Source organism: Schistocerca serialis, chromosome 4 (genome assembly GCF_023864345.2).
Source record: "Schistocerca serialis cubense isolate TAMUIC-IGC-003099 chromosome 4, iqSchSeri2.2, whole genome shotgun sequence".
Classification (NCBI taxonomy): Eukaryota; Metazoa; Arthropoda; class Insecta; order Orthoptera; family Acrididae; genus Schistocerca; species Schistocerca serialis.
The window spans coordinates 887,279,022-887,291,999 of NC_064641.1; the positions used below are offsets into that span (position 1 = coordinate 887,279,022).

The 12,978-nt window shown below is 37.6% G+C and overlaps 1 protein-coding gene across 3 annotated transcripts in view; it reads left to right on the forward strand.

Moving 5' to 3' along the window:
• LOC126473559 (G protein-coupled receptor kinase 2) overlaps nt 1–12,978 on the forward strand; it is a 164,728-nt gene that overhangs the window by 38,420 nt on the left and 113,330 nt on the right. For all 3 annotated transcript variants that reach the window (XR_007586481.1, XM_050100693.1, XM_050100694.1), the window contains 2 exons: nt 6,960–7,055; nt 12,558–12,673. Coding sequence is in view for 2 of the 3 variants with exons in the window: in XM_050100693.1 (XP_049956650.1) it covers nt 6,960–7,055; nt 12,558–12,673 (212 nt within the window). In the remaining variant the exon portion in view is untranslated. Of the gene's footprint in view, nt 1–6,959; nt 7,056–12,557; nt 12,674–12,978 lie in introns of those variants that run through there.

The window sequence follows — 12,978 nt, forward strand, 5'->3', positions numbered from 1 at the left end:
GTTAAAATAGAGATGCTTAATATACTATTATAGGGAAGGGATTGTTATATGTACAACATAAGCAGTTCAAAATAAATGACTAAAAGATGGGTGAATAAATTGGCTAAAAAACGAATGAGAGGGATCTGTTCATGTAGCATAATGTGCAGTGCAGTGCACTGTCTTGTGAGACATGGAGGTAGTGGAAACCTGAACTGAATCTCCAGGGCTGGTACACCAGCTATCATGAGTGTAGTTTTGTAGTTTTGAGGCAGTTTTCCTCACTCGTTTAGACTAATACTGGACTGATCCCCTGCTTCTGCTGTAGTTAATATGATTGACACAACTAAGATACAATAACATGCAGAACAAAGTTTACACGATTCATCGACAGATGGCACATGCAGTTTTTCTCTCTTTATTACCTTGACAATTGTGATGTCAGGATGGGCACCTGTCCACAAAGTTAAAAAAAGTTTATTTTTTATTTTTTTTAAATGCCAAATACTGTATTGGAGGGGCATTTCGTTATGTTAAAGGAAGATGAGTGAGAGGCTGGCTTGTTAGTGAGGTGTTGAAATAGTATGTTATGAAGATGAGTGATGTCAAGATGCAGAAAATGTTGGCCCCATCTCAGACAGACATGAACTTTGTGTGTGTGTGTGTGTGTGTGTGTGTGTGTGTGTGTGTGTGTGTGTGTGTGTGTGTGTGTTAATGGCTCACAAACACATGGATGGCTGGTTTCAACTCCCTTAAGATGGAGAACCATTTTGGGAGGGGAGGGAAAGAGTGTGAAGAGTGCAGTTACACTGCCAACTTCACAGGTGGGTAAAAACTTACATTTCAAAATCATAAGAGATCTGAAAAAATCAATACAAAGTTATCAGACTATGTAAGTCCACATTAAATTACTATCCACAGAAGTGCTTCGAGTGTAGCATTATGTTCCCTCTATTTTTTTCGCTCATGCATCAGTAGATGAGGAGCTTACCATTATTTTCATTTCACAACTTCCCATCCATTGCTTTTCTGTGGTGACCACAGTGCACATTCATACATTGTGCTCTGTAAATCCCTTAACGGTGAGACTTTAGGGACATGTAATTAGTAAAGCTTTACTTTCTGAAACAGCTACTACTGTATAATATGTAATATATACTAACAAGATGTTATAACCAGAGCTAATCTGCACTGATTATTGTGGGAATTACTTGTAATTTACTTTATATTTGTATATTACATTGAGTGTATGGAACTCAGCTGCTCCAGCTTTATAGTCTTTGTGTGGTCCCAGAATGATTGTGGAAACACTGCATGTGGTTTCACCAGAAAACATTATTTCAGAGTTATTGGCTGCAGGGGGGATTAGCTTGGCTTCTAGTGGGGCATTTGGTACCTAATGTATTCCTAGCCTCCACAATGAGGTTCATTGGTTTTGTACTCACTATTAAGGTTCCTCTGTACTAACATACACAACATTTATTATTCTGGATCTTTTGCCATGCAGGGTAGCCGCGCGGTCTGAGGTGCCTTGTCACGATCCGCGTGGCTCCCCCCGTCAGAGGTTCGAGTCCTCCCTCGGGCGTGTGTGTGTGTGTGTGTGTGTGTGTGTGTGTGTGTGTGTGTGTGTTTTGTCCTTAGTGTAAGTTAGTTTGTTAGATTAAGTAGTGCGTAAGCTTAGGGACCAATGATCTCAGCAGTTTGGTCCCATAAGACCTTACCACAAATTTCCAAATTTAATTCTGAATTTAAAGCAAAGTATAAAAATCCATGAAATCTGAATGTTCTGGGTCAATGTGAGCTAGTAAATTAAGACTGTGGAAGGATGATACCAGTGTGTCTGCATGTCCTCACAAAGTTGTTGACGGTACTGTAATTATTTGTCTGTGGAGCAACCTGAAGTTGATATACAGCAGATACAAGCCGGGTTCCAGAAGTGTGTGGTGGTGGTGGTGGTGGTGGTGGTGGTGGTGATGTAAGCAGTCTTTACTCAGTGAACTTTGTCTTGATACTTCCAGCCACAGCTTGTGAAGGCAGGCAGGCAATATTCCATCCAGGTGGCGGGGTCAGGTGAACTGCGAGAAGCTCCATCTGTCTCTAGTATTCATGTTGCACAACATATTTGCTTTGATTATATTGATATTGCATGTAGTGGAATTGTTGTTGGTATCAGGGGGAGATTCAAGGTCCAGGTGCTGCTTGAAATAGGGCTACAGCTCTGAGTGAGGGGCTTGATATTCACTGCAGCATACTGCATACTTGCCACACATGGAATGACCTTCCAGTAAGTGTGTGAAAAGTGAGAACTTTGTGTGTAGGTAATCTTTTAGAAACGGGTATTATGAATAATAATGTTGAATGCTGAGATTGGAATAACTCACTATTTTGGATTTTTAAGAAGCTAAGAATTTATCTTCCAGTACTGGGAGGGTAACGGACAGTCCTTGCAGTTTACAGTTTTCCTTTTACATATTTTAGATTAATGCTGCAATTCCATTATTGTATATTTTGATGCATATTAGCTATATTATGAGGAGTCCAAGTAAAAGATTCCCTTGGCAGCTCATTTATTTTCGTGGTTCATCTCTTGAATATTTTTTTCCCAAATGAACTCTCAGGGAACAACACAAAACTGTATAACTCTAGGGAACACTGGAGCTGATCAACTGTGTGATAAAAAGAAGGGGGGAGGGGAATGTGTATTATTGCCGAAATTCCATCATTGCTCATCAAACAATTTATGAATGCCATCTGCGAAGATGGGGGAAGGATGATATTGAATTGTATTGAGTATCGAGTTAAGAGGAATTCCAGTGAAAGAAAGCAGCTGACATAGCCAGTGGCTTGCGAGAGAGGCATTATGGCACAGTGTTGTCCTACTGTGAACTGTTCCCGTACTGTTGCCTCAGGATGCTGTTCAGTGAGAGGATTGTTGGCTGTATGTGAGGAACAATGAGCTGTTGGCTGTAAATGCATCCATCCACTAATTGTGGAAAGGATTGATTGCTACTCACCACACAGTGGAGATGTTGATTTGCAGACAGATACAATGAAAAGGACTTAATATTTTTATTAAGCTTTCACACGAAGCCCTTCTTCAAAAATAGAAAACGCACACATTCACCCAAAGCCAACTCTCATGCATATGGTCACTGTCTCAGCCGAAAGTGCAAAGAACCTGGTAGACGTTTGAAAACTGTATTTTTTGGACTTTACCCTGAGATTATGTAACTCTTAATCTGCTTTGATTTCTTCCTCCCTTATTTTATTTTTTCCGCCCCAGTATGTTCTACAACTCCATGCTATTTGACTGTCACAAAACTGACAATTACTTACATAATGTCAGTTAAGATTCACAGTCTGCTGACTTGCATTGAGGAACAGTGGACTCGTGGAAAATATGCCTGAAAAATATGATGGACAGCTAAGTACATTGTGATGCTGATTTTACCTGTCAGATTGGAGTTGCTTGCCAGTATATAAGGGAAACTGTGTTATGTACTTAATTTTTGCTGATGACCTAGAAAATGATAATCAGTTTTGTGGATTATTAATATGTATATTTTTTTGTTGATATAGAAAAACGAGATTTTGCCCAAGTTCGTGTTTTTATTTTCTTCTCCTTGTTTTATATATGAGCCACTATGGACTATGGCTTCCTCTCACAATTTCTTGAAGTTTCTCTCTTCTGGTCTAGTGACTCCAGTTTTCTTATGGAAACATTTTGGAATCTGAAATAACAGTATTTTTATCATTCTATGATTCATCCTTTGGGTATGGTCATAGAATAATAATGTCTGTAATTTTTTCAGTCTGTGGTAGGTTGCCCATTTGTAACATAATCTAATTCCCTCATTGAGTGAGTGTCCTCCATTCTCTTATTACTTTTTCTAGAACACAATTAAATCTCCCTGAAGTTTTCATCTCAAAACTTCTATCGAAGCCCAGTCCATTGAGAATTTGATACATTTAATTTCCTATTCACTGCCTTATAGGTTTTCTTGAAGTCAGCAAAAGTGATTGCAAAATTTTATTTCTTATTTTAGATTCATTATTGTTGACCGCAAGTTGAGAATCTGCTCTCAACATGATCTGTTTTTTTCCAAGACCCAGGGCTGGTTTAGGCCCTAATGACATAAACAACTGCTTGGGGTGTGAAGCTGACACAGGTGACACAGGCACCACAGCTGTAGGATTTCTGTGCAACAATTATTACTAATGACCCCTTGGGGAGCGAGGTTGAGAGCTATGCCAAAATAGAGAATTTATGTAAGTTACATAAAACTCACAAGGGGTAAAATGTGTGAAGGAAAATTGGGGGGGGGGGGGGGGGGGGGCAGCAAATGATAAGTCGCTGGGTGGAAAGATGTTTGCAAATCAGCTTGCTGAAACCACATAGATATTTATCAGTTTGAGGGTTGAGTTTTTATTCTGCCCTAGCTAACAATGCTTTTGATAAGATTTAACAAAATTATGAGAAGGAAAGTTGCTACTCACCATATAGTGGAGATGCTAAGTTGCAGATAGGCACATATATCTCAGCTATATGGTGAATAGCAACTTTCCTTCTCATAATATTGTTACATTCTATTCCGGATTTTCCGTTGTTTGATTTTTGATAAGATTTTATAGATAACCGATAGAAGAGAAATGCCTCTGTAGTTAATGTGGGTTTTATCACCTCTTTTGTACAGTGAGTGGATCAAAGCAGTCTTCAGGTATCTCTTGACTCTCAAAAGAAAGTTGTATAAAATTTTCTAGTATTGTTTGTATTGAAGTAGTAGTCTGTATGTTTTAATTGGCTTTTATCATAAAGTCTCTTGGTATTCCTAATCAATTTAGCTGTTTCTTTCAAAGTTTCAAGGAATCTTTTCTGCATTCGTATTCCATTTTTGCCATGTACTTTCTTATTTTGACTGCTTCATCACGTTCCAGATTCCTCCACATATGCGTTATGATTAGATTTTGATCAAGACAATTGTTTCTGTTGGTATTTGAATAAGAGATTGTTTCCATTGCTCCCAATTTTCTGGATTTTTTGTTTCAAGTTTATAGCTAACGTTTCTTCCTTGTCTGAGATTTTCTGTGTCTTATTCATGAGTCCTTGATTTGACTTGTCTCATGGTATTCCTCTTTTGGAATTCCACTTTGATTTTTGGTAGACAGTGATCAGAATCTAACTTGGCGTTTCCTATTACCTTAACATTCTGGATTTTTTGGGAGGAATCTCTGGATATTGCAGCATGATCCATTTGAAATTCACCCAAACTGGAGTCTGGAGAGTTTTGTTTTCCGGGAGATGCTTAAAAGCTTTTAATTTCATTACTCTGCAGAGTTCTGTTATTTTTTCACGGTTCTTATTTGGCCTTCTGTGAGCTGGGTAGTTCCCTACCCCTACAATGTTCTCGGAGTTTTTCTCTCTCTGTTTAGTTGTGCATTAAAATCCCATAGCAGTGTCATAGTGTGTTTCTTTGGAATTTTTGGGATAATCTCATAGTTTTTCCCAATATTTATCTGTTTCTCCTCTGTTTTATAGGCCTAGCTGATTGGTGCATGGGCATTAACTATTATATATGTGTATGTATGTATTTATTAATTTTTTTTTAACGTAGCTGCACGACAGCAACGGTTCCACGTAATAAAATTATAAACAGCTGACCAGTTGCAATGGATAAAGAATTCTTTATCTAGGTTTCGACAAATATAAATTTGTCTTCTTCAGAAGGTGACAATTTTACATTAGTAAGGACTAATGTACCATCGCCGTTTTTACAAATATCGGCTTAGCTCCATTTGTCAAAATGAAATATAGCCCTAGAATTAGGGTTTGTCACGTAAATATAAATGAGTACATGGATCCTGCAGAGCTCACAACCGACTGAGTGTAATCGACGAGCGTAGTTACTAGGTAAAGAATTCTTTATCCTTTGCAATTGGTCGGCTGTTTATAATTTTATTATTAATTTTTGCTTTCTTTTCTCTCTCATCGATACGAGTTATAAGTGTCATCATGACAGGCAACTACACGCGCTTGGAGGTGCGTCCTTGACCACACCATTTGCTCTCTTCTCCCCCCCCCCCCCCCCCCCCCCCCCCCCGCCCCCCTCTCCCGTCCCCAGCTCCACCCTTTCTTTTCTTTTCTCTTTATGTTGTAAGTTGTAACCTCCTCGTTCCTTACACAATGCCACATCAGCTATGTCCTCTTCCAGAAGTGCTGGTATGTCCATCTTGCTAACAATTTGTCAAAAGTTAATGTTGATATGGCCGTGGAGGGTGAGTATGTGTGTTGTACAAAATTTAGAAGAAGAATGTAAGATAAAAAATGGGTGCAGCTGGTTGATCTTTAAATGTACCTCTCACCGTGTGTGCCACAATTTTTGTATGCTATTTCCTTTCTGATAATTTCATCATTGCAGTATCTGTCTTGCTTTCATGTGCAAGAAAGTAACTGTTAATTTTATCCAAGTTGGAGCCGTGACTGATTTACATTTGTAGACCATAAAGGAAATATCATCAGCCTTCAGTTACAAACTTAGTTTTTATTTAAAGTATAATAGGTTTCAAGTCCTGGAGGGTCATATAAAAGTTTTTAGCATAGTCTCTTGTCATTATCTGTTTGCTGCTTCTGTTATCATTTACATGGATTTAAAGTGTAGATAATTTACACCCTTCAATAGGTTAGTATTTTAAATATTGGTTGCTTGTAAACATACTTCTTATAGCAACTGTGTAGACTTGAGGTAATCATGAAATAATATGTTAAGCATCTTAGGGATTAAAATGCACCATGCTTAAAAGTAGAAACAGAGTTTGAAACTCAAGGCTGATGATTTCAACTTAATGTTCTTAGTAGTTGTTAGCAGTATAATTAATGGTGCAGTTAAACACCTTTTTGTTATTGCAAGTTTGTGAATTTTTTACTTAATTAAAAATTATGTATTTTATGTATTTTTATTTCAATAGAAATCAACCTTTTTCAGGGGGTGCAGATAGTAACAAAGGAAAAAGTAAGAAATGGAGAAAAATTCTTCAGTTTCCTCACATATCACAGTGCATTGATTTGAAAAACAAAATAGGTAAGACTACAGCTGTAATAATAAGTACTGATTATAAATAAATACAAAAATAAACAAAAGGAAACTGTTTTCAGTATTTTATAAGGAACATCTTTTCAGTAGCTTCAAGACACACACACACACACACACACACACACACACACACACACACACAGAGAGAGAGAGAGAGAGAGAGAGAGAGAGAGAGAGAGAGAGAGAGAGAGAGGAAGTGGTTTAGGAAAAAACCAGAAAACCTAAATCAGGGTGGCTGCACAGAGCAAACTTCATCCTCCTGAATATGGGGTCAGTGTCTTAACAACTACACTGCCTCATTCGGTTGGTCCCTTTAGAGACTGTGTGTGTGTGTGTGTGTGTGTGTGTGTGTGTGTGTTATCTAATTTGGAAGGAGGCCTTTTGGGTGAAAGCTCAGTTGTTTTACAGTCTTTTTGTTGTGCCTGTTTGAGATTGAACATCTCTGCTATGTGGCAAGTAAAACCTATACTTTTCAAAATATTTTCATTATCTGCAACATCACTGTTATATATTAAGGAAAGAATTGGATGCCCCATACACTATTGAGAGGGGCCATCTACGTTTGTGTTTCTCATTTGAAAATTGTTTTAGCAAAAAATTACCTTCAGCAGATGTATGAACGCTCTCTTCCTTCTGCACCCTCGTTTCTCAGGTAGGGGTGGAACCACTTGTTGGCCATTCCTCTTACACATAGCACTATTAGCTTATTTTGTAATATTTTGTGGTCAACAGTGGCAGAAGCCTTGAACAAGTCTAAGAATACGCTTGTAAAACAGCCACTCTTGTCACGGGCTTCAAGGACCAGTTTTATTAACTGTTTATTGGCTAGTTCTGTACTTCTTCTACTTTGGAAACCAACCTGCGCTTCATTAAAATATGGTACTTATTCATCTAACTCATTAGCCTATCTTTCATGATTGGTTAAATTATTTTTGATATTGCAGAGAATAGGGAAAGTGGGTTAGAATTTTCAGTACTCCCATGCTACCTTTCAGTCATAAGTGATTGCAACAAAGTTGATTGAAGATTTTTAACTATTCACCATGTCGTGCAGCAGCCCATCACATTAAATATTATAATTGTGTGCTTTACACCTTGTGAATCAGAATGAGAGGAACAGCCCCTAAAACAAAAAAGAAAGCTGGTGTCATAAGATTCATTGGACTAGATTACCATATTATTTTTCAGACTAGTTGTGGGAAAGGCACTTGTAATGAGTTGATGTCTGTGTGGAACAGTAGCAAGACATACATGATTGTGAAGTGGCCAGTGCGTCTTGATACTTCAGTACATTACTTGACTGACTGGAACGTGGCTGTGCTGTTGCAATGTTTGGTTTGGACACATCTTTGGTGAATATTTGTGTTATGTTAGTTTCTTTCAATTGTAGAAAATGCAAAATTGACAAAATTATCACCATTGTTACTAAAACATTTTGGGCTCTCACTTGGGTACAGAACTTACAAATTTTGTGCCACTTAATAATACTGAAAGAGTCTTTTATTTTGGTGACCATATGCATAATTTGCACAAGTGTAATGACTTGTTCATTTTCTGTCTTCAACACCTAAGCAGTCTCTGTGGTGTTTCAGAGGTAAAATGAGGTTTGTAGCAAGGGGTAGGTCAGTTTTCTAGCAATATCTGTTTCATCTCTGCCCATCTGTTTTCTTCAAGATTGAATTCTGAGTCAAGAGGGGGTCATTCGAGAAGAGCAAACTTTCTCTTTCTGCATACCACCATTCCATTGTTTGTGTGCGTCAGAGAATGGTCTGCTGAGAACAGATTATTCTCTGAGAATATAGTTGTCACACTGGCCTCACTGAGGAAATTATGCTACTTAAGATCGATATTTTCTTCTGAAAATGCCTATTCTAGTCAATATTTATAGCTGGGCTTCCCAAAGTGACTGTCAAGACATACCCACTTTACTGGGAAAGGGAGTACTGTATTTAAGTTGCACTATTTTATAAATAGATTTTTGCCATTGTGTCAAAATTCATTACTTTAGATATTGTAACAGTTTGTGGATGCCCACTGGATTCTCCTCATTCTCAGTATTGTCTTAGCCAACATCACAGAGTGCTCAGAAACTCCGTATTGTGTCCAGCATGTAATGTTTTCAAATTTGTGTCCCTTACAAGAACAATGATACAATCACAAGTAGGCTGAGACTTGGCTTATGAATGAAAAGTTTCTTATGAAGATCCCTCTTTTTATCATTTTTGAATGGAAAACTAGGATATGGTTTATTGAGCAGCTAATCTGATTATAGCACAGTACTTTTTTTTTTTAATTAGAAACAGAGCATAGTAGGGATGATGATTATGATGATGCTGATTTTATAATTTAGGGCACTAAGCAGCAAGGTCATCAGCACGCCGGAACATAATAGTGGAAGAGGTAATTTTCTCATAGTGGTGGCTGTGGAGAGTTATTTCAACTGAAACAGTTTATTTTGTACATAAGACAGCAACAGCTAAAAAATTATTTTGTTAATATGAGGGCTATCCACAAAGTACATTAAGTTTTGGAATTAAAAATAAATAAAGTATTGGAAATTTTTTTTATTATATGCAGATGAAAGCCACACTTAAATACTACTTTTCTACATAGTTGCCATTTAAATTAAGGCACTTAACGTAGCGATGGACGAGTTTGGAAATTCCTTCGTCGTAAAATTTGGCCGCCTGCACCTTCAACCACGTGGTTACCTCTTCTTGAAGCTGTGCGTCGTCATCAAAATGCTGTCTAGCCAACCACTTCTTCATTGCTGGGAATAAGTAGGAGTCGCTCAGTGCCAGGTCGGGACTGTACGGCGGATGAGGAAACAACTCCCACTTAAAAGATTCGAGAACTTCACGAGTGGCATTTGCCGTGTGGGCCCGGGCGTTGTCGTGAATCAGCAAGATCTTTGAGCCCAACTTGCCCCTGCGCTTGTTTTGTATTGCTCTTCTGAGGTTGTGCAGAGTTTGGCAATACCTTTGAGAGTTTATTGTAGTGCCTCTTTCCAGGAAATCCACAAAAATCACACCTTTTCTGTCCCAAAAGACAGTCGCCACGTGGTTGAAGGCGCAGGGGGCCAAATTTTACGACGAAGGAATTTCCAAGCTCGTCCATCGCTACGATAAGTGCCTTAATTTAAATGGCAACTATGTGGAAAAGTAGTATTTAAGTGTGGCTTTCATCTGTATATAATAAAAAAAATTTCCAATACTTTATTTATTTTTAATTCCAAAATGTAATGTACTTTGTGGATAGCCCTCGTATTTAACATCTTCAACCTGGTTTTTAACTAAAAAAAGGTCTTATGAATTGATTGGATTGACAGTGAAGACTGGCAATTGGGGGCGTTGTTGTAGAAGCTAATATCGGCAAACGTTTATCCCAAGTTTGATACCATAAACCATAAAGTTCCCTGTGATGGAAAATTATGAAAATGAATGAACCTTTGTTAAGGAATCGCTTGCAGTATATGTGGCAAACCATAATGGTAAACCAATGCCAGGTGCCATAAAAGAGAGAGTTACGTTACTTACTGAGAGTTGTTTGCAGACATGTCTTCATAAAAGCATAAAATAATAAAAGTATTCCTATAATACATGCATGTTCCGGCAGACATGGAACCATATGGTGTGAAACCTATAGTGTTCCCAATAAAGGACTACAAAACAGCTAAAGTGGCTTGAAGAGTTTTCATTCAGTGTGAATGCCATCAATTCATAAGGCCTATGTTTCATTAAAAAAGAAAAAAAAAAAAAAAAAAAAGAAAAAACACCGTTTGAAGTTTCTTGAGTATTAACAGTTAACACAGTTTCCTAATAAATTTTATTGTGAGCACACTGGTGGTGGTGGTGGTGCACAATGACATGGAGACTATAACAAGAAATTCTAAAATCACCAATGTTATTCCTATACCTGCAGAAAGCAAGCTCTTCATACAAAATCCATTCCACATAGGTAGCTATCAGCAGAAATTGCTGCCTCTATTTTTCTAGGCTCCCATCAGATTTTCCATATTGCAGTCAGAAATCACTCTCTTTGATTTATAGTCAAAACTTTGTTACAGCTACTGTGGAAGATTAACTGCAAGTTGCCTTGAATGAGAATTGAATTTCATGTTGTATAGTGTAGACACTTATAAGGGTGTTGGCGACACCTAGTTTCCAACTCAAACAAAACATTTTTCACATTGCCAAATAAGGATCAAAAGACAACTTAACCTGGAGTTGAACCTGGAACACTTTGCATAGAACTACTGACATTAAACATTCAGCTATAGAGACCATTTACGAAAATTCCACACATCTTTCCACCCCTTTATAGTTGGAGTCACGAATCATGGCTGTAGAGTTTGGGCTCGTTCTGCCCATCTACGTCATCCATTCTCCGACAATCAATGAGCATACAGTAGTGTTCTCAACACTCTGCTGTGAATGTTGTAGCCATTGTGAGCATTAAATGTGATCGTAGCAGGTTACTTAGTGAATTTTTATTCCATTTGTTGTGAGTTGTCACAGTTGGCGGTGATGGTGTAAGTGACAAACTCTGCACAAGTAAGCAAGAGACATATTTTGCAGTATATGTCAAGCACAGAGCACACACATGTGCCTGCGTGAACTGCCGTCATTTTTGGATCAGACTATAGTTACTGCACAGTGTGTATATAGTTCATGTGCGTATATAGTTCAAACTGAAGTGAAAACAAAAAAGCGTGGATGATGTTAGAATTATTCAACAAGCAATTACATTGCCTTGATGCAAGAATGGGCCCTCACAGCAGAAAAATTCTCTTGTTAGAGAGCAGTGGCCCTGCGCACCCAGAAATATAACTATGTAATGAGCAATTAGAGTTTCTACCACCAAATCCCACAAGCAAATTATGCCTTTGGATTTGGGTATTATCCACACGTTCAAAACACGCTATAGGATGGTGGTTGTGCAGAAGGCATTAACTCTGATGAAGGCTGGGAAAGACCCAGCTTCCTTTAAAGTGTAATTCTAGATGTATTCCTTGTGCAGAACGTTTTGCATCCAGGTTTATTAAATTTATAAGACCATTTTTCAAGTAATATTAAATTAATATCTTTTCTGTGTTTTCCCAGTAAAAACTGAAAATCATATGTTGCATTTTATTTGTATTAGTATTCTACAGGATGTCAGTTCTGACTTATTTCCACTGGCTATTTTTATGCTGTTAAATTTACAATTAAGTATGTGTTTTTGCCACCATCTGTTTCATGCCTGTCACAAATAATGACTAAGATTTCATATTTATAACTTTTTATTTGTTGTTTTCATTTCATTTTATAACAAGAACTGCAGCTTCTGAAAAGTTATTGTGTGTGCTGTATTTTTTTTTTTTTTTTTTTGCATTGTGTAGCCACAGTTTTCAAAGTGTCTTTCAGTGTATCTGATGTTTGTCCTATGGTTTTATAACTATTAAGTAGGTCAGTTTAGCTCCCATTCATTATGAATTACCTTGTGTTACAGATGCACGCTATTCTTACGTTGTAGATCATCAACCAATTGGTCGATTACTGTTTCGGCAGTTCTGTGAAAATGAGAAGCAACAATACCACCATTACAATGCTTTTCTTGATGCTGTTGTGAGTATAATCAATTTTTGTCAGTTATTAATTCATAATGTGTTGTAAATCAGAGCCACAGAAGCAATTTTTCAGGAAATTTATGGAACTGTCAGGTCATTTATAATGTTTATTACGTACTGGTGTACCTAAGAATTGCAGCTTAGTTTCTGTAGCAGCCTCTCTTGCCTTATGGCAAATAAGTGTAACAGTGTCTTAAATCTATTCCTTTTTGGTAGTAAATTGTTCTGTAGTTTTGTGCTATAGGAAATACACTGGTGGACATTAAAATTTTAACAACCAACTCATTGACGTGGCAACTGACA